General features: G+C 37.8%; 1 protein-coding gene across 1 annotated transcript in view; it reads right to left on the bottom strand.

The window, feature by feature from the left end:
• Positions 1–989: 989 nt before the first annotated feature.
• The window catches only part of tspan15 (tetraspanin 15), a 39,657-nt gene continuing 18,081 nt past the window's right edge, over positions 990–22,565 (bottom strand). The window contains exons 4-8 of the mRNA XM_063470884.1: positions 20,010–20,105; positions 8,470–8,586; positions 5,321–5,371; positions 4,803–4,916; positions 990–1,133 (exon numbers count right to left, since the gene is read on the bottom strand). Coding sequence (XP_063326954.1) covers positions 990–1,133; positions 4,803–4,916; positions 5,321–5,371; positions 8,470–8,586; positions 20,010–20,105 — 522 coding nt within the window. The remainder of the gene's footprint in view (positions 1,134–4,802; positions 4,917–5,320; positions 5,372–8,469; positions 8,587–20,009; positions 20,106–22,565) is intronic.

Here is a 22,565-nt window from a genome sequence, read left to right as displayed (position 1 = left end):
CAGAAACATGTAAAAAATAAGCTAAATAAAAAAGTCAAGCGGCAAATTACAGGAAACAAAATTTGTACCACGTCCACAGCTTTGGCCATGGCAGATCTAAAGTGCCGCCTTTATAACTTCACTATTCTGTGAAAAGACAGCTTGAAAACATGCAATCATGACTAACATGTCAATCACAAATCGCCGTTTCCACTGCACAATTGTTTGATTAAAGACAGTAGTACTGTGCTGATTGTCAGCCGCTACACAAATAAGGAGTAGTATACATACTGTACTACATGCAAGTCTACTAACAGGAGTATTCAAACTGGCATGCAGTGGCAATTTCTAAAAGACAAGGTTGCTGCTTATAGGCACCCTGAGATAGTTGGTTATGGCATTGCCACTTTACTAAGATTCATATTTTTTTTCTGTTGATACTGACAAAATTGTATTTCATAATAAAGTTGTTTTTTTTTTGCTTTAATAAAATATCTGTAATACATCTGAGCATCATAGGTAACATTTGTCCTGGACACGTCAGGAGATACAAATAAGGCAAACTGACCAGCTGTTTTTAAGCAACAAACAAACAAACAAGCAAAAAAAGTCATCTTAGACCATTTTTATGTATACCAGCACTTCATTGCCGATTCAGCATTGATTATTTAGAAAGGTCAAGCAATGGTTTAATCAACAGAAAAGTATCAAAATTAAGGCAACGCCACAAACTGTGATTGTGTGTTGCACTGGAAAAAGACTCATTTCATATAAAAGTAAGAAACAAAAGTGGTTGTTTGTATTTTGTGTTTATCCCTGAGACCGTGTTAGGCACATTGCAGTTAAAAGCTCATATCTAAACGAGTTATTATTTTCCACTCATCCATTAGTACACTGTATTTCAACAAAGTTGTTAAAAGTAAGTAAAACAGCGGACGCACAAAAGAAAAAAAGCACAGTTGAACATCAGATCTCAGATCTCAGATCTCTTCGCTACTTGCTGTTTTCTGTCAGTCCCATTCTGGCATACATTTGAACCATTTGTCCAAGCGACCTTTCTGACGTAGTGCAACATCTTCGGTGGGTTGAACGTACTGATTACTCATGTCTTCAACACGAGTGATATATATCCGGGTGACTATCACACCGAAGAACTAGACAGAGAGAATGAGAGAGAGAATCGTAATAAGGATGGTGGAAGAAAGGTGACTGTGGCTGCTTCTCATTAGTCTCATTTGTGTCTTTACCTTGTATCTAAGCCTCCCTAATGTAAGATATGAGGAAGAGATTAAAAGAAGAGATGTGAGGTGGAAGGAACAAAGGAAATGTGTGTTTAGATAAACTGGACATCCTTTGAAAGATCACCTGAAGCAACATCAGTCTGCATGACGACTGCACAGCCTGATCAGCTGGCGGTCTGCTGGTAGCGGCTGCTTTGTATGCTTCTGAGTTTGTCTTTGCAGAGATACAGTGATGCCTTTTCTAAATAATAAGGGCACGCGACTACTCCTGCCACATCTGTCCACACAACAAAATTGAGTGCGAAATCTCTCTGCTTCTCTGTTTCCCAAATGAGAACTAGTGAACTAGACACCTGTACCTCCTCCCAGCTTTGTTTTTCAGGCCTGAAAGAAATCAGCTAATTATTAAATGCAGGTCTGTGAATGCCAAGAAAGTCCATGTAAGAGGTAAACCCTCTAAAGGCTTTTATGTATAATGTCTGTGCTTGCCTTATGGTAATGACTTAGAAAAAGATTATGCAAGGAGAAGAGGAAGGGCTTTCTAATTTTCATTTCTGACTTTTCTTTTTGACTCGTTTAAGTTTGTGCCTAATGCAGTTTTGAGGAATAGCTGACAAGTATCTGCACAGCCTTTACCAAAAAAATATTTTCTATTTGCAAACGCATCCAAGAAATTAAGCTCACATCTCAGATAACAAAAGCACACATATCAGCAATGTTAGTGTCAATATCAATAATGTCAATCTATTTATTTATATTTAGAGCTGGTATTCATTCCATTTGCTTTTTCATGATTGTGAAATTTAATCACATACACATTTTTGGATTGTTCACAGCTAAAAAATACGCAAAGCATATTTTTTTTCCATTTTAATATGTCTTGAATAAAGTTGCTTAATATTTATTTTATTAATAAGACCTACACTGACCACACGTCCAGAAATACACACAATTGGAATCTGAACTGGAAGCTGATATGAAAATGACTTGTCCTGCTATATAGAGATTTCTGTTGAGTTTGATGAAATTTTCCACTTGGAACTAAACATCCGTAAGTAACCTCAAATATCCGACAGAGTGGGACACCAGATTAAATGTTGAGCATCACCTGAGAAATCGGGATGTGTGAAAAAGAGCAAAAGAGAAGCATCTGTGTAATGAACCGGACGACTGACAGCTTCTGCACAGCTCTGTGAAGTCAACATGCTTATTAAAGTCCAGCACAGCCTACATTCATATATTCATAGCTGCCAGAGTGTGTGGATTATTAAATGTATGATTGAAAATGGGATTTATGAGGGTAGAAATGGCAAAGTAATGAAAAACAGCATCTGTGCTGTTACATCCACACTACCAAATGGATCTGGTTCAAGAAAAGGGAAGGATGAAGGAGTATAAGGTGTGTAGAGTGAATGAATAGTGTGATTTGTAGATTTTGTTCTTTTAATGCTGGAAAAGAATAAAAGTCTGATTTAAAAAGAAAATCTTTGGTCCATTTTAAGTTCAGAAAGAATATTTTAAAATAAAGTTCATTTTTGTGTTTTTATTATGACCTGTTTGGTCCAAGCAAGTGTAAATAAATTGGACCAGCAAGTAACTGCACAGCTTATTTTATCTCTCCTAAGGCTGTGGCGCTGTCAGATGTGCCTAAGGGGTGAAGCAATTTACATTTTATTCCACTTGCTAATCTGGGTTTTGGATGATTTATTCCACGGAGCTCTAAAAGGTACACTCGATAAGTCTCTGCAAGCTGTTTCGGTAAATATGGAAGCAAGTACAAGTTTGCTTTCTCAAAATCTGAAGTACAAATGACACAACACTGCAGCCACACCTATAAACATCACGAAAAGGTCAACTGAAAAACTGTACAACGTCGCATGAAATCTCATAGGACCTCTGTTCGGCCACCTCTAACATTATCTCCCTAACCTGTGGGGTTCCACAAGGTTCAGTCCTGGGTCCAGTATTATTTTCTTTCTACATGCTTCCTTTAGCTGGCCTCATTTAGTATTTTAATGACATTTCTTATCATTTCTATGGTGATGACATTCAGCTATATATGTCTTTTAAGCTTCACCAGCTGGACCCACAGTTTAACTGGGTTTAACTCTCTAGCAATTACCTTGTTTTAAATGATAACTTGACTGAAACAATAATTATAGCACCTGAACTATAAACTAAAAGCAGTCCAGCTCTTGCTTCTTTTGGTTCAAATGCAAAGTCCAGTGTTTGAAATCTTGGTACAATATTAGATTCTTCTCTGGTCTGCGCAGCTGAACCGAAAAAAAAAAAAATTCCTGCATTTGTGTTTAGATTATTGTAATGCCCCGTTTACTGGTTTTGACAAATAATCTCTCCAAGCTGTACAAAATACTGCATCCAGACAAACACGTTCTAGAAATCAAGCTTACAACACTCCCATCTTGTACTCAATAAATTAGCTCCCAATAGATTTTAGCATTTGTTTAAAATTCTTGTATTTACACACAGAGTGCTAAGTGGCCATGCTCCAGATTATTTATCTCATCTTCTTACAAAAGACACTGCTGCTCACTCTCCATTCACAAGTTCAGAATTTGTTAGTTGTTCCTCGTACACGACTAAAGGCCGGGGAGACAGTCTTTTTAGTCTACATTTAGTTGTTTTGTTTAAACAGGCTTTCTGTTCAGACTTTTATTACATTATTTATTTATTTATTTATCTGCCTGCCTATCTGTATGTCTGTCTATACTTTTGTATTGAGTTTAAACATTTAACTGTTAAAAGTTAAAGTAAAATTAAATGGTAATTGTTCTATAAACATCCATGGTGGGAATAAATATCCATAATGAAAATAAAACTCATTTAGCTACAAAGTGATACAGATAATTCATCATATATAGTACTACACATTAAAATATAACTTAGTCATCTTTGTCTCAGGTAAATCATACTAAACCAGCCTGTTTTTTGCAGCTAATGTTTTGTGTTAAATTGTGCTTCTAAAAGGCTCTTTCAGTGCATCTTTTTAAATCAGTTTGGAGGTTCATCCACCCATCCATTTTCTGTCCCATGGGCAACAATTGAAAGATGCATGCCTCTACTCTGTGCCCCTCCCCTCCAGAGCTCCGCACCTTTATTCAAACACCCTTTTGAAGAAGGTAATTGCTGTCATTTGTACCCACCGTCGACAGCTTTCCCTTCACCACAATAATAACTGTATTTGTTTAGAACTTTTTAAAACACACAGTTACAAAGTGAGTCATAGTTGGGATAAAAACACATTAAAAATGAGTGTAAATATTTGCACATGCAAACAGAGTCAAGCACATGGTCTTTCATTCATTTCTGCATGAACACTCCTATACAAACATGTTAGGAGAACAAAAGGCCACAGATAATGGGAAAAGCTAACCTGTAAAAAATTAGTAGAAAGGTAAAGCATCTGCATCACTGTCACTGTACACACTGTACAAATCCACTTCTCAGTATTCATCATAAAACTGCTCATGAGAGAAACTTGTCTGTTTATTGGTGTTGATAGTGTGTGTGTGTGTGTGTGTGTGTGTGTGTGTGTGTGTGTGTGTGTGTGTGTGTGTTTACCTGAGGCACTAGGATCAAAAACAGAAGTATGATCATAATCTTATAATTGTCCAGCAGCCAATAAATGAATGCACCGGTGCAGCCTCTGGTATAGATGTCAGGCAGTGGTTGATGCTGTGGGACACAGAACACTGGTGGTTAGTCCAATTTCAAAACTACAAAAAGTCAAAGGCAGCTCCCTTTCGTTTCTTCCAACTGTTTAACTTTCTGTTCCGTGCTTATAATAAGACCAGTCCATTACTTAATTATCTGAAACTTGTCCTCAGTTGTGTGAGAGCGACAAAGCACATATGGTTCATCCAGAGTTATTGCTAAGAAACATTCAGCTGTCAATGAGATAAAAAGAACAGCAACTGCCAGTTTTCTGTCTGCAATTCCCAGTTTAAATGAACCTTCTGTGGATATAAAGCATACAACAGTCACAATGGATATTTCAGCACATAATAAATTGGGAAGAGCTCATCTTTGTTTTTCGTTTTTATTTCCAGCACAGACGTTTTATGACTTTGAGGTCTTACCTTGTCATCTAGGGCCTTGTACCCACACATAGTGTTGGGCACTTCATTAGTCTGAAAGAAAAGTAAAATGTTTCAAATAAAAATTAACAGAAAGCTGTACAGTGTGGGGACAGACAGGAGAATAAAAGCTTTTATCTAATCGTTTTATCTTCAGAACAGAGCCATCTGCAGCCTATATCTTGTTGTATTAAAACTAAAATCAAGTGGAATTAAAAATAAACCTCTAAATCTTTATATTCATGTTTGTTCGCAAAGATAAGTCTGCATTAAGGGCATGTATGCTCTGCTCTACAGCATCTGTTGCCACTTATGTGAGTCATCTCTGGCAGGTCAGAGTTTTGATGATGATTAATGATTAAACTATAATCCAACCAAGATTAGGCACTGTTTTTTTAATAAATTGCATGCTCAAAATTTTTTTTGTCTCACTCCCATTTCTTCTTGTTGCATGTTGAAGCTCTACTTGGAACCTTGTTAAGATCCAAACATGGAAAATATGATTTTTTTACCATTTTTCCTAGTGGTCTTATGGCAGGGGCTGGGATGTGCACAGAACTTAGTGGAGTCTTTTTTTGGGTTGTTGTTTACAGTTGAGTGCGTGACAGCGGGCAAGCTCCAACAGTGAGTTTATGCAGTGTGCGTTCCTGTGAAGTGTCGAAAAAAGGCTGCTCACTGCTCAACCCAGTCCCCCTCTGTGTTCCTGCTGAGGTGAACCCATCCGTAGCAGAGATCTCTGCTACAACCTTCTTATACTGGCTCACTAAAATGCAAAATTGTGGAATATTTTTTTAAACTAACAAAAAGTTTGAGCCAACACAGAAACCTTGTAATTAAATTACATTTAGAGAATGTCGGATGAGATCAGTTTCATAAGTTCAGACACAGTTCATCAAACTGTTGTGTGTTTAGCTCGAGACTTTCTCTTTGTTCTCTTTGTCCTTATAATTACTGGACAGTGTAGGTGTATAGATTACAGGGAGCCTTTGCTACTTAGAGGTGGAGAAAATTGCCTGCACATGCCATGGCTAAGGCTTAATCACAATATAGGGAGAAGAGGTGCATTTTAAATGTCACTCTGCATGCAAGAGCTATTACTTTAAGCCCCAGACACACAGACACTGGCAACCACCGAGCACTAGAGAAAAATGTGCAATCCTTAAGGCCAACCACTTTGCAAATGAAAATCTGAATTTCAGTTGTTTAGCAGTTGCTTGGGGCTGCAAGCATTTTGGGTTGCTGGGGGAGAGGAAGGTGTCGCAGACAGATCTTTAGGCCTGTGTGAATGAGAGCTTCAATGACACACACACACACACACACACACAAATCCAAAACTAAAAAAACAAATTCAGGAACACACATGATAAAATTACAGATTAGTTGGTATCTAACTCTGATCTTCAGCTCTCACTGTGATTGTGAGACTGCATGCCCTCAGTGAGAAGGTGCCTTCCTGAGCAAATAAAATGCCAGCATCTCACAGTGTGTAATTTGTCTCTCAGAAGTGAAGCTGCGTGGGATTTTGGGAGTTCTCCTCAGCACAACTGCAGATCAAAAAACCTCTCACGAGACAGACGAGGATGTATCAAGATAAATTCACGTCACAGTTTAGCCACTTATTCACATATTTTCACGTGAATATCACCCCCCAGCAAACCTGGAATCAGACTTTGTTCATTCCCACTGCAGCCACAAAACTCCTACACAATTTTTTTTAAAAAACCTCTTAGCATGAAGTGTTCATCAACTCCAGTGAAGGGACAGATGTGTAAAATATGTGCAGTCCTCTTTTACAGGGGACTTAATGCATTCTAGCTTCATATTTTTCATAACTGGACCCCATTAAAAAAAGTTCAGCATGAGATACAGTTTAAGATGATAAATGCCATTTTGGTCATTTTGGTCTCTTAACATTTGGTTTACAAGTTTGAATTTATTTTAACATATATTAAACTGGTCAATATTCCAAACCACAAATCAGTCTTGATGAGTGTTTGGGGTTATTGTCCTGCTGGAACACCCAGCCGTGTCATAGTTTTAAGTGTCTAGCTGTTGATTTGAGATGAAGTTGAAGAATTTGGAGGTACTCCTCGATCATTATTCCATCTACTCTGTGTAATGTGATGTACCACAAGCAGCAAAGCAGCCCCAGAGCATGAGACCATCATTCTTGACAGTTGAAAGTTTGAAAACCTCAAATTGTCAATATAGTCAAAAAGCTCAATCTTTGACCATAAAACCTTTCTCCAAAAGGTATATGGCTTCCAGTTCACGGCAGATTTGAGCCTCGGTTTGTCTTGAACATCCTACAACCAATTTCTTCTTATGTGATGATGACAGTTTTGGCATTCTTCCAGTTGTGACATATCCAGATAAATTGTGCTTACATAGACATGTCTGAACTGATGAACTGATGATCTGCAGTTGTTTAGAAATGGCCCCAAGCGACTTTCCCAACTTGTCCAAATCTACTAGTCTCTGCTTTAGATTTTTGCTGAATTCCTTGGATTTCCCCTTGTTCTGAATTTTGGTCAATCTGACGAGTGCTGTCAAACAAATCTTTTTAATGCTGATAAAGAAAAACTACTGGTTGTAGTCAGTAATTATCACTAACAAGAAAGTAATAGTCTTGGCATTTTCAAGTTAAAAGACACTGTAGAGCCTTTAAAACCACTTCTTAAAAGATTTAAGTGGACATATGTATATATTTGAGACATTATATTGTATTTTTTCTAGTCCATATAAGTTCAAATTCAAACTTGTGCACCCAATTCTTGTTCTTTTTTTTTTTTTTCAAACAGTCATTAAAAACAAAAGCTGTTCAAAGAAACCATTAAATGTCCTAAATTTCCATGACATTCATGCCCATGATGGATGTAAACGTTTACCCACAAGTAGTTTCTAAAAAACATCATTTAAATGTTATATACCATGTAAAATATGTACTTGTAATTATGTACTTGTAATTATAATAATAATAAAAATGGTTTAAACATACATAAATTGTGCTGTAGCAGTATTATCAGAAGAGGCAGAAGCAGTTAGCATCATGCATAGAAATTGGTAATACAATAGGTAAGTATTATTGCAACAGGAAAAGCATATATTGTACCAGCTGATGTAGTGGTAAGACCATCAGTAATGACACTTACCGTAGTAGTAACACAGCAGGTATATGGGACACCGCAGGCTAACGGACCAGGCGCACTACAGTTGTGGTACATGTTGACTTTCCAGTCTTTAAATTCTTCACCTCCACAACACTTAAACTGACAAAGAGGAGAAAGATGACAATATTAAAGGTAAGAAGGAAAAGGAAAGTGGCTTTAAAACGCAGGAGAGACAGAGAGAGTCAATAAGTAACTAACTATGTGAACATTATTCATTCTGTTGTGCTGGTATGATGCCAAAAGTAGCATTTTGCATCCGGTTAGTATTTGATTCTCTCTCTCACTTTTCCTTTCAGCCAGAATTTCAAAGGAGCAGATCGAAGGGCTTTCACCTGAAGAGGTGACTACGTTTCCCTGCACAAAATATTTTACTGAGCTGTTTACAAGACAAATGAGGTAAACTGTACCATCAATATTCACATTTAGATGCAGCTGTGTTTACTATCCAAATACAATTTTCCACTGGTGGCAAAATTATTTGACTGTGCAAACGCAGCTTCCCCCTTTCATTCTTTCTACCACATTCTTGAAAAGGTCAGTAGGTGTTGTGATATTTGCACATATCCAAAAACCTGCTTATATCTACTTCCTTCATTACTTTTAAGAGCAGGTGCGTTTTTCCTTCCCACTAGAAATGTAAGCTCTTCCTCTGGGATGCATCTCTGTCCCTGTCTTGTAAAGTGCTGGTCTGTTTGTGTATAAAATACTCAGAGCCGACTCCGGCATAAGTCCATCCATCTGTCTATCCATCCATTTCCTTAATCACTTATCCAGTTCGGAGTCACGGGGGTTTTGGGCCCATTTCAGATGTCATTCAGTGAGAGGCAGGATACCACCTGGACAGGTGGCTCGTACATCACAGGCCATGTATCAGAATTTATGTTAATATTCAGATCTGAGGAAAATATTCCCATTTTGAAAGAAAACCTGAAAATACAAAATACTTCACCAGGAGGAGAAAAAAGGACTAATTTGGAATATTCAAAGAGAATTTGCTGCTTCACTGACCTGCATCAAATTTGGAAATTATCATCTTCACAAGAACAGTGAAACATTATGTGTCATCACCTGCAGCCACATGTTGTTGGATCAACAAGTGGCTGCAGAGGCTGCACCAGTCATTTTTACTGACCTCTTTTTTTGCTAACCCTCAAGAGACCAAAAACCCCCAAAACAAATCAACAGCAAACAAACCTAGAAAAACACATTAGCGTTAGTAAGACAACAACGTATTTAATAAAGTTTTAATAAAGTCTTCCTGAATATACAAACAACACAAATCCCACTGTAATACACAAAATCTCTGTTCATTCGTTTCCAAACTGAGTTGGCACACAGGTACATCTTGGGACCCTGAAGGTTTTCACATCATTACATTGCCTAGCAACCACCTACCAACAAGCTTAAATGACCCATTCATATTGTTTATGCACCTACAACTCCTCGTAAGAACATGATTTTTATAGCATGAAAATAACATCTAAATTATATCCAGAAATCCTTAAATAATGCGTGACATTTTATGACATCTTAATGTTGCCTAGCAACCAACTACAAATGGACTAAAATGACCCATTTGTAGCATTTATCTAGCTCCAAGACCTATGAAAAGCCTAATATTGTTTTTATTTCATACAAATAACATTAATTTACATCCATGTAAACCTGAATTGCGCACGATTTATTATGATGTCATGTTTCCTAGCAACCAACAAGCTAAAATGAGAATTTGTAGCGTTTATGCATCTACAACATGTAAAAAGGGTTTTTGTTTCACAATATCTAATATCGACAAAATTTGCAAAATATGCATGCTATATTGTGAATATGTCAGTCATGTTCTCTAGGAACCACCTAGCAACGCAAAAATCTAAATGTTTTTGTAAATCAGGTTTTCTATGAGCAGTTTGCAGTTGTTCAGATTGTATTATAAGAAAAGGTGGTTCAGGGGGGCATTTCCTAAGCTCTCTGTGTTCATTACTTAGGCAATCAGTTTATTCATTTCATTTAGCTCTTCTTACATTTGCTGAAGGCACAAATGTGCACTTTCTTTGCTCAGTTTTCATCGTACAGGGTGAAACAGTTGCCACACCGATGCTTTGGTGTGCTGAACTGTATTTCCCATTTTCATCCAAAGTGACATTAAGACAGTTTTTAAGGTAGTGCTGACTGTTGAAGAACAAACTCACCGTTAAAATAGGGCATAAGCCTTAAATTGGCACTTCTCATTATACAAGAAATGCAAATGAACTTGTCATAGCAGTATCGTCTCAGTTAACAATTAGCATTAATGGGATACAGCTGTTAATGGAGTTAAAACGCCTGTATTTGACTAGCATAAGAAGGAAAAACAAAATTAGACCCAATATAAACGACATCTGGTACCAAAGGATTTTCAATATCTGAATATAAAAAGGGGAAACATGTCTCAATTGATGGCACTCGGAGTAAATTACAGCTGCCGTTTGACATCTCAGTTATTTTTGTTTGATTTATGCTTTCACTTGGGGTAGATAGCAACTGCACAGCTGCCTCAGAGAGTAAAGAATGAGCGAAGCAGAGCCCAATACTGGTACCTCTGCTTGGTAGTCACTTATTGAATCTAATATTTTATTGGGAGGGAGAACACGAGGCAGAAAGAGAGAATGAGACAAGAGATAAAGAGGGACGATGAATAAATGAATAGATATGAGAGCGCTCTTTGTCAGGCAGTGTCATCAGTATGCTGATATGATGCCAGTCTGCCAAAGCAATACTCTCTCCTCTGTTGGTGTGATTCTGCACAGCTGTTTTTCCAGCACTGGGTCAAGACCCAAAGAAAGGTCACACAAAAAACAAACAAACAAACAAACAAACAAAAAAAACCCCACAACAACAAGCAAAAATTAATATAAGAACACCGAGTTCTCAGTGTGGTAGGTGCAACAGTGCAGTATCACCCAATCTAATCCCGTCTATGAGCAGACTGTCATGTTCAATTCATTACGCAGCCTCATGAGATAAAACTGAAGCATCTTTTCAAAACACGTCCATCTCCTGAGATTCTGATGTGACGTGTGAGAGTGATGGATGGATTACACAGCAGTTTGTTTACTAAAGTTGAAAGTGAAATACAAAGTCATTTAAAAGTGATGTGACCAATTTTTATTTTTTCATGAAACGCACCAGATACAATTTATTTCTGGTAGATTGCTAAAGAGGCGGTGTCTGGCTGTGCTGGTGATACAGAGAACATTGTTTTTTTTGTTTGTTTTTTCAATGTTTTTCTCATTTATTTTTATGACTCTGCACTGGTGACAGTCATGACCGAAGCCATTATGTTCTGGGGTTGTCCATCTGTCTGTAGGTCTTAAACTGGCAACCTCGACAATTACAGGGCCTTCATGGAGTAATTGTTAAATCAGTTCCCTTCACTTCTCTCTCTCTCCCTTTTCACCCCCAGTGTGTGGCTGAAGGAATTCTATGTGTTTACATCCTCATGAATGTTACATGTCAGGAATTTGTATAAACATTAATTGGTCAAAAAGTCACCCTCACAAAATATTTAGCTGAGCTGGTTTGCAGAGGTATACAATAGTAAGGTGGTAGCTCGAGTTTTTTTTTTATTTTTATTTTTTTATTGTGACTAAATTTCCAAATGTCTCCTGGAATTAAATATTTGCAGAATAAGTGACTAATTTTGTGCCTGTCCAGCTGACTGATGACTAGCTGCTTGCATGCAGACTGTGACTAACCGTATGGTTAAGTCCCCCTCTGAGCCAACCGCTCAAAGCGTGGGTTGCAATTACAGCAACATAATGAGCGTATGATTACAGGTTAAAGACTGAGGTGTTTTTTTCAAAAAGTTTGCTAAACTTTTCAGGCTCACTCACTATTGTTACTGTATTAATAATAACCATAATTATGACTTTATTTATATAACATTGTTCAAGCTCCACATTACAACGTGCTTCACAGGAGCAACAGAATAAAACAGAAGTGACAAATGTAGGAAAAAAAGACACTTCAAAGTAAATTTAAGGGGAGGGAAAAACTTTCTCATCAAAGTATTTTTGAAAAGATGATTTCAAGGAAGTGACTGACTTGATTTTGCTAGACAGGTTGTTTCAGAGCCTCAGGGCTCTGACTGCAAATGCTTTGTCCCTTTGATTTTTTAGTTGGGCCCCTGGAACAGGCAAAAGACCTCTGCTGCATATGGCAATTAATAAGAGGTCAGAAATGTAGCTTGGAGCAAAGCTAGGAAAGACTTTAACAGAAATCAGTAAAATCTTAAATTCAATTCTAAACATTGTGTAAAAAGGTGGGAGAGAAGTGATATTATCTCCTTGTTCTAGCTGAAAGTCTGGCAGCTGAGTTCTGTAGAGTCTGCTTTAACTCAGTAGAATGACATTTACAAGGATCTAGAGGTTGGCCATCTCCTGGCAGCCTCTTTTTCTACAAAAATATATATTTTGCCCAACCAAGTTGACGAATGGTTCGCAGCTGTCACTGAAAGAGGTTGCTGCACCAAAAACTTGCATGTAATTCTTTTGGTCACTAGCAGATTTCTGCAGTTGCCCATAGTTTGCATGGAAGATAGCAACTTGTATGCAAACACTCGCTAATGAAACACTGAACAGTTGTGAAAATCTGAAGGCAAAAGATCAACGTTTCTGGCTTGCAACTCATTCTTCAAAGTAAACGTTGTGCCTTAGAGCTAAATCCAATGTATTTTTCTTATATTTTCACTACTGCTTGGAGACTAAGTAGTGAGAGTTTGTAAAGACGTTGGCGGTTTCCATAAGAACCACTAGCAACCAAAGCAAGGAAGCTGTCAGTGCAGCACCTAATACCTGTTTGTGACAGATTGCACCTATCGACGCCAAACAACCTTGAAGAATACAGTTTTTTCCTAGTGACAGTAATAGATACCGGTAGGTTCACTGTCTGGTCTCTAAAAGTGTGTCACTCGGGTTTTAGTTCCCATCAAACCAGTAGGCCTTGTAAAACCAGCAGCTTGAAATTTTTACAGCTGGAAACCAGTTCACCCACTTCCCCGAGGCTGATATAGCTCTTATAGGGCTTGTGAAAAAGAGTTCTCTCTCTGTTTTTACAGAAAATTATAGTATTTTGTCATTTACACAAAAAAACTAAGTTCTGTAATAACTTAGTGCATTTGTATATGTACAGTTTTATACTCTATTAGATGGATGGACAAGCAGATCTAGTGAAGATTTGTTTTCAGGTCTGTTAATGTTCAAATATAATCATAACAGTACTGCAATATAAGTTTAATGTCTCTACCTCAACCCATGAAAATGAATACAAGTGTTTCCAGTAAGTGGATGGCAAAGGTTAGTGTTTGTGCATTCATGTAAGATTTGGATTTCGTACTTTCGTACTCTTCTTGTTTGTTACTGCATTTTGTATTATGTTTCTGTGTTTATTATATTTTCATTGACAGACACCACTGGATGAATTTTAATGTTATGCTCACAGTTTTCTCTTAATGAAATTTACCATGTCTATGAACAATTGCTATGCTTAAATTGCACCAGTGCTTTCCGTGATGAATCCAGAATTCGCTTATAAATATGCACGATCACTTCTGAGTGAAACATACAGCACTGTGGAAAGATGGCGTTTGAAAGAGTGTCTGCCTGAATGACTTTTTTGTTTGAAGTGCTCTAACACTTCTTGGTATACACAACAAAGCCCTGCTGCAGTGCTGTGGGGGTATTTATTGCTGTGCCTGCAGCACAGATTGTGGTTAACAAATGATGTCACGTTTTCAAGCTGCATTGTTTTTATGAAACAAGTGTCTGCAGTGGCTAAGGTGTTATCTAATGAGGGAAATGAAAAATTGTTGCTCCTGGCAATGAAACCAACAAGTGGTCAATAATATGACAACTATTTTGATAAATTATTTATGTAATTGTGTGAGAAAAATGTCCCCTCTGTCTCCTCTGCAAGGGCGAAGAAAGAGGCAGCTTCTGCGGGTGGAATAAATGTCACATCTCCATTACAATACTGAGGCACAGTGGATAGAAAGGTCAGCTTGAAATCAACTTAATACCGGATATGATACGACCTACCACTTATACATGAATTCTGTGCTCAGAATGAGATGTTTCCTAATATCTTTACAGCTGGAACAAAAAGCTTACAGATGTGCTTTGTCACTGAAGACACATCTTTAAGTATGCTTCAAACTAAGAGATCAATTATTTTGTGGTTCATGTGACATTTATCATGCTATCTGTGTCAAAGGATGATTAACAGTAAAAACAGTGATAGCGTCACACTTTCAGACACTATACAAGATTTCAGATACGAAATGGTTAAAAGTTATTTTGTAAAAAAAAATGGAAATTAGACTTAAGGCCCAACTCTAACTTTTGTCAACTCCTCAGATGGATTTTGCTTGGTCTTGCTCAGGTGTATGTCTGCTATGTTAGTGTGTAAATGTAATGAGAAAAAAAAATATGCAAAACCCTTCTATGTGACCCCATGCCTGTCCTACGTGCTTTATTCGGTTAAGAAACAGGAAGTGGTGGTGTGGTTATTACAGTCTGGAGTTTGAACCCTAGAGTCATTCCACATCCGCTTGTAGAACCAATCGTCAAGAACTTGAAGTAAGCAATTTTTTGTGTGACTTTATCAGTCTCTCACAATCTCTCACAAGAGGTGGGGGAATGTTGGCCCACTCTTCATCATGCTGCTTCAGTTCATTTGGTGATTGCAGATTTTTGTCTATACACAGCTCGCTCAAGTCTTTTCTTTCCCATCCATTCTGCTGTAGTTTTGTTGCTGTGCTTGGGATCATTGACCTGTTGCAGGACCCGGTTTTGCACGATCTTCAGCTGATAGACATGTTGCCTCACATCTGAGTCTGGTATACAGAGTAGTTCATGGTTGAGACAGTGACTGCAGGATGTCCAGGTTCAATTCCAAACAAGTCTAAACCATCACCCCTCGACCACCTCTTTGTCCTGATATGCTGTGTTTGGTTTTTACCAGATGTGGTGCTATCCATTAAGACTAAACCTCTCCAATTTAATTTCATCGCGGTTGATGTGTTTCGTTGTTGGCATTGCGTAAAAGACCTGAATGCTCCGGACCAGCAAACTGGCAAAAATTCTGCTTTCAGACAGGTGGTCACGCTTGCTGATAATCATTTAATCAAGAGCATATGATTAACACCTACTTACCCATTCCTATGGAAGCAGTAAGAGTGTACTTCATTTTCCCACACACTGCTTCTGCATTTCAGCTTAATGTTTGTTAATTAAATAATGACATGGTGTAAAATGATATGTTTTTTTTTAGCTCACTTGAGGTTGTATTTACCGAAATTTAGAACCTGCTAAGGACCAGGTTATTTTTAACATGTCCTGATACAGAAACCCTTAGAATAGAAAGTGGGTGTGCTTTCGTTTTCAAGTGACTGTACATTTGGAGTTTTATCTCAGTTATTAAAGTGAAGATGTCTTAACTTGTACAGAATCAGATTTTAATATTGCTAAGGAGAGGTTCACTTAAAGTCCATCTTAAAATAGTACTCACACAGCTATTTCTCAGCTCAAGTTACTCTTTTCCCCGATCCATGCCCCTACTGACTTCAGAAATCTCTATAAATATTTGGAGCTGACCATACCGATAAATGTGAGGTTAACTGGAAATATTCTATTCCATTTTTTTGTGTTGGCTGAACAATAGACTGGCAATCTGTCCAGGGATGTACCCCGCCTCTAACTCATCACAGTATAAGAGATGGATAAATGAATGGATGGATGGATGAAGAAACTCAAAGTTATAACCTTAAGAGTAGGCAACAGTTTAATTATGGAAGTTCATGCAAGAAAAAAAAAGTGTCAAATTCTCATTAAAATTGGTCCTTTGGGGTGATCGTGGCTCAAGAGTTGGGAGTTCGCCTTGTAATTGGAAGGTTGCCGGTTCGAGCCCCGGCTTGGACAGTCTTGGTCGTTGTGTCCTTGGGCAAGACACTTCACCCGTTGCCTACTGGTGGTGGTCAGAGGGCCCGCTGGCGGCCTTGCCTCTGTCAGTGCGCCCCAGGGTGGCTGTGGCTACAATGTAGCTTGCCATCACCAGTGTGTGAATGTGTGTGTGGATGACTGGATGTGTAAAGTGCTTTGGGGTCCTTAGGGACTAGTAAAGCGCTATACAAATACAGGCCATTTACCATTTACTTTATTCACAGAGGGTGTCACCAGTTGGGCATCCTACCAAATGTGAATAATGGTCACTATTTCGCTGTAAGAATAGTTTTAGTGAGAAACTTCCAGAAAATTATGAAAGTGAAGCTTTGACCTTTCGGATTTAAAAGCATCATTATATTTTTTATCCTATTAGACATTTATGTGGCATTTAACTATTTTAATGCAATTAATTCATCCTTCAGCCAAAGCGAATGTTTGTGCCAAATGCTAAGAGTTTTCAAAATGCATTTCTGAAATGACACATTCAAGAAAAACCGAAAACAATGAGTCCAGCATGGACTGTCACCAGAGGGGATGGAAGAAAAATAGCATGGCAGAAATTAAATTCTGCCTCCTCTGACTAAACAATGTGTGTGTCCTGGCTCTGAATGTTGGATTGTCAGTTTCAATTTCTGGATTCAGAGACCGTTTGATAACAAAAATAAAGAAAAGAAAAAGTGCTGAGGCAACTGTTTGGGCTCTTAGGCATGAGGGCGTTTTCAAGCCTGAAAACTGGTCCCGACAGTCAATTTTCCTTTGTTGTTGCAATTATGACAGATGGCCAAGAAGTAGCCCCATCCAAAACATCAGCAGCTATTTACATGTAGACTGGGACAGGACGCCTCCTGTTGAGTTTACACTCAAAACACCTTCTGGCATTTTGCAGGAAAGACTCCTCTGACCCTTTCGCATTACACACACAAAAAAAATAAAATAATCTGACAGTACATACGGAGGTGTCATCTAAACACATTAGAAATGTTTTTTTCTTCTTACTGGATATGAGCTTTTCCAGAGTTCAGCGGGCACACAGGATGACATTACACAGAACACATTAAAATAAAAAATAGATGGTTTTATAATGTAAAAGAACATTAAAAACACTGCTGGATACAGAACTGTGCTCAAAGTTCACAGACCTGGAATGAGCAGTGAAATATTCTGATTGCTCACAGACAAACGCAACAAAAACTTCCTATTCAGTTGTTCTCACCTACCCACCGACAACAAAGGGACGCCTTTCTAAACCTTATATAAAGGGAACAGAAAAAAAATGGCACCATTTACACGACGCAAACACAAATGCATGACTGAATTTGGTACTGTTCTCACAAACAAAAATAAATTCAGGACATAGTCTCAGTACCCTCCAAGTTTGTTTTCCATTGAAGTTCTTCAGAAAAACACTTAATCTCTCTAAGAGCAGGACAACGGGGCCAGCAAGCAGCTTTAAAAACCTTTACAGGCTTCTGTTAAATTGCTTTCTAACATCACTGAAGCAATCTTTGTGCTATAAAGTTCTTCAAACATATCGCTGGATGAATCGGCTGCCAAAACAAAAAAAGAGGCTCCTTTTATGTTTTGACAGATAATAAATCGGAACTGCTTTTCTACGCAACCAACTAAGATCTGCATAACCAAGGTGCTGCTGATCTTTGACAAAAATAAATACACCAAACTAATTGTCCTAACCAACTAAGCGCATGCATTATTTTCAGATTTTTTTTCCTCCAGAATTAACAAACCTTCTCTGTGAAAGAGAAAGATATTAATTTTTAAAAATCTTGTTGCATTATCTCTTTATAAACTGACCAGATTTATTAGGCCTCTTCAGCTGCCTGTTAATAACCTGCTGAAGATCAAATTGAACATGCGAATAGGGAAGAAATGTGATTTAAAGTGGCGTGTTTGTTGATGCAATTCGGACCCGTCTGAGTATTTTAGAAACTGCTGATCTACTGGGATTATCACACGCAGCCATCTCTAGGGTTTACAGTGATTGGTTAAAAAAGAGAAATTATCGAGTGAGCAACAGTTCTCTCAGTATAAATGCCTTGTTGATCAATTTACACATCCAGCTAGTATAGAGTAAAGTTTGCCTGTCTTCCTTGTGCCTGCATTGGTAGCCTCTGGGTAGTGCAGTTTTCTCACACAATCCAAAGACTCTAATGTGAGATTAACTGGTCATTCCATAATTGTCCATAAGTATGATTGTGCACATGAACCATCATCTGTCCCTCTGTGTTAACCCTGTAATAGATCAGGGTGTGCTCGTTGTATTACAGAGACAAAGAATCTAGCTCCATCAAAGCAAAAGCCAGTATCCTCCATTCAAAGATCGACATGCATAAACTGTTGCTCATCCTGAGAAAGTTTTACAAACACCCGTTATCAGGTACCCAGACCTGACCAAATGCACACAAAGATCTTTCTTGTAGCTTTCATGGACAATGCTCATATGCTGTTAAATCTGCCAGTGCACCACTGTGTAAAAAATTCAGCCCATTTTCTAAACCACCAAATCACCTGCAACACAATGGCTTTAGGGAATTCAAGCACCCTGCAACTATCACGCAATCAGACCACAAATCCACAGTACACATTCCTTAAAATGATGAAGGCCTGTAGCGTGCAGAACATATGCCCACTCTCCTGTGCTAATCAGAGTTTGTAGCTGGCTGCTAGTTTCAATGTGTGACCAGTCCGCTGTCCCCTACAGTGCATTACCATATGCTTGATAAAAGCTGGGAAAGAGATCTCCAGCTTCAGGCTGTGTGCATGGCAGCTCGGTGTGCTCTGATGGTCATGCACAGCAATGCAACTAAAAACTTTCAGTGAGGATTCAGGTTCACTGGTTGTGCAGTTTTAAAACAACAAAAAATCCTCAGCTTTATAATAATAATAATAATAATAATAATCAGGCTTTGTCTCTACTGCAGGAGATTATTAACATAGACTATACATAAAAGATGGATACCGCTACCGTGACTTCACCCATAGTCTGCGCACTGGATGTTGGCCTCATTTTTGTTTTTTTAACTAGATATGACCATAACTGAATGTGAGTGTTTACCTGGATATTTACCAGCTAATACTAGTTCTGTCTAACTAGCTTGGTTGTCACATTATAGCTGTCATTAAAGGGCTTATAACAACAACATGCACCTACTGAGAAACAAAAAAGCTAAACACCTGAGTCTTTACAGCATCTTTAAGAACACCTTAAGCATGTCTTTAATTATGTTTATAATTTATGGATTAGAGGGCATAACTTTAACCCTTAAAACTATTTAAACAGATCAGTGATCTAAAAATTCACTCCTAGTACAGATGAAGAGGTATAGGCTGTAATATTTATTCATCCTTTAAAGCTGTGTATTTGGGGATTTATGGGGATTTACTAAAGTCAAGTCAAGGAACTTTGGTTTCTGACTTTATTTTTAAGTCCTGAGGGTTTCTGGGTGTTTAATACAGTCTGTATGTAAAAACAACTTTATCACAGGTGAAGTGTATCAAGTGACAGGAAATTAAGAGTCGTCTTACCCTCCTCTGAACGTAGTCCATGATATTTTTGAAGTCCAAGTCATCGTAGTAGTTTACGATGCCCTTTCGAATGTTCTTGTTCAATAAACGTTCCGCCTGTGAGGGAGTTAGAAAAAGAAAGCAAAACTGTGAATAGTACAGGAGAGGAGAAAGTCAGATTATCACATCTGTCAGTGGAGCTTTAGAGTTACTTGTATGTGTCAAAAACCATTTGGTTGCCATTTTCGGTGCTGTATGAAATGTCTTTGGGCCGGCACGTCCTGTAAGCAAAACTGCACTAGTCCATTTATGGTGATGTATTTGTTCTCATCCTGTTTTAATAGCACACTGCATGCTGCCCAACAGTTACAGTATGTGGACATTGTTAGCCTTAAAACGAAGCCACAACTCCAAATAAAAGCAGAGCTGAATATAACCCATGTTTTTGAAAGGAGAAGTTGCAGGTTTTATTTGTAGTGTGACTTTTACTGTTAACCGTGGAATTGCATTAAGCTTTAATAACCAAACATAATCATGAATTGTTGAGCTTAATCAACATTTTAGGGGATTTAAGGATTTAAGAGCTTTGACTGTGCAAAATTATGATCAATTAAACAGTTTTGATTTTTTTTTTTTTATGTTAGAGCTTTTATTCCTCCTACTTATATTAAGAAAAAAAAAAGCAGCCAATTGTGTCTCAAATTGTGTGTGTTGTGTACCAAAATACCCATTAACATAGAGGGTATTTTGGTACACAACAATCAGTGTGTCAAACAGGCGCCTGCTGAGAGCAAATGCTATCATAAGTCAAGGTGACTGATTCACTGAACCAGGATATTAAAATGAGAGAGAGTTTGACCGCTCACATCTGTCAGTCACAATCTGGTGCTGTGTGGTTACATTAAGTTTAATATATAAGCTTATACAGCTGCTTGGCATAAATATTTATAATTTGGAGGTCTCTTAAGAGAATTTTTTGAGAGCTTTTCATTAAATGTTTTCATTCAGGGAACGGTTCATTTACTTCACTAATTTCTCCACTCTGTTTCTGATACATTAGTCTTATTTATAGTTCATTGGAGATGAAAGCGACAAAGCGCTGTTTTTTTTTTACCCTTTACTTAGGCCTAATATTGTTCCTTTATTTCATTCTTTGAAGCACCGCCGACAATAACGAATTGAGAATGCAACCTCCTCCATTAGGGCCACAGAGATTAAAAGAGATTTAATTTTTCATTTAATTTCTTTTCTTCCCCTCTTGAACATATCAGGTCTTGACACTGGATGTACTGGGACAAGGCACCCACATTTAAACCAAAGTACGATGTGCACATTTGTAGAACGAGAGCTCAAAGGGCATCATCTCCTCAAATAGGATGTTAATTAAAACGGGAAGCCAAAAATCCTGTCTTTTTGAAAGTCTACATACTCCATCACTTGGCCCATTTTCAGGGATTCTTTTAAAGATTGAAATCTCTATTGTGCTCTCAACATTTTATACGTGCAACCTGTTGAGCCACATCGTAAAAGTACGCCTTGTCATGAAAAACCATATGCATTAAGATGGTGATGCAGGAAATGGAAATCTGTTATGGTTGGTTTTACACTGAACAGATTAAAAATGTGACCAGTGTATCACTAAGAATCAGTCAGTTAACCAGTGAAATTAATTTCACTTTAATTTGGCAACCAATTAAAACAATTTCTATGTTTCCTACATGAGAGTGTCAGACCTGAAATGCAATCAGTAACCTTTAATGTTCAAAAGTTTCAAAGAGCAGCACACAGAGCATAGTGAGGAAATTAAATAAATATAACTCAAATTCAAAAAGATTAATGAGTAATTCATTTTTTTAACACAAGTGGAGCCTTTTTGTGTTCTGACCAGAGTAGGTGACCTTCAGTTGTACAACTTTGAGCAGAGGAGGGTGAAACAAAGAGTCAAGTCCCAGATCTTATGTTTGTGAGCCTGAAGTGGAAAGCTTCATTAACAAAGAATGTCATCTGGGAGGTGGAGGAATTTCAGTTTCACGTCTAAGAGGCTCTTGCTGGATCTAAGTAGTAGATGTGAATTTCTGTGTCTGTAGACAGCAACAGATTTGTGATTGAATTTGATAAATCAGCAACAAAATGGAAATTTTACTTGTCACATACACAGTACAACATGTAGTGAAATGCTTGTGTCCAACCTGCGGACACTTACTGGATACCGGGTGGGAATCGAACTTGCTCCACTACACTATCCAGCCGCTATCACTATTAACCATGATGCCACCAACAGACTGCATGCAATTGCTAACTGCAGATTGATAACAGACTGAATCTCTCTTATTGCCATTTTATCACCATCTTGATTTCAAATGTGTTCATCACTCATGGCCACAATCCTTTTAGTTGTCAACTGGAGCTTAAGTAAAATACTTCACAGAAACATAAGACATATACAGCAAAGAAACTGAAATCATATCAATCTTATATCTATGTTAAGGGGCTCAACAGAAAAATAAACACAATACATCTGAAAAGCCTGGTCTAGTTCAATATTAAACACAAAAAGCTATAATAGTTTAAATATGT

Source organism: Pelmatolapia mariae, linkage group LG1 (genome assembly GCF_036321145.2).
Source record: "Pelmatolapia mariae isolate MD_Pm_ZW linkage group LG1, Pm_UMD_F_2, whole genome shotgun sequence".
Taxonomy (NCBI): domain Eukaryota; kingdom Metazoa; phylum Chordata; class Actinopteri; order Cichliformes; family Cichlidae; genus Pelmatolapia; species Pelmatolapia mariae.
This window is presented reverse-complemented; position numbering and strand designations above follow the sequence as displayed.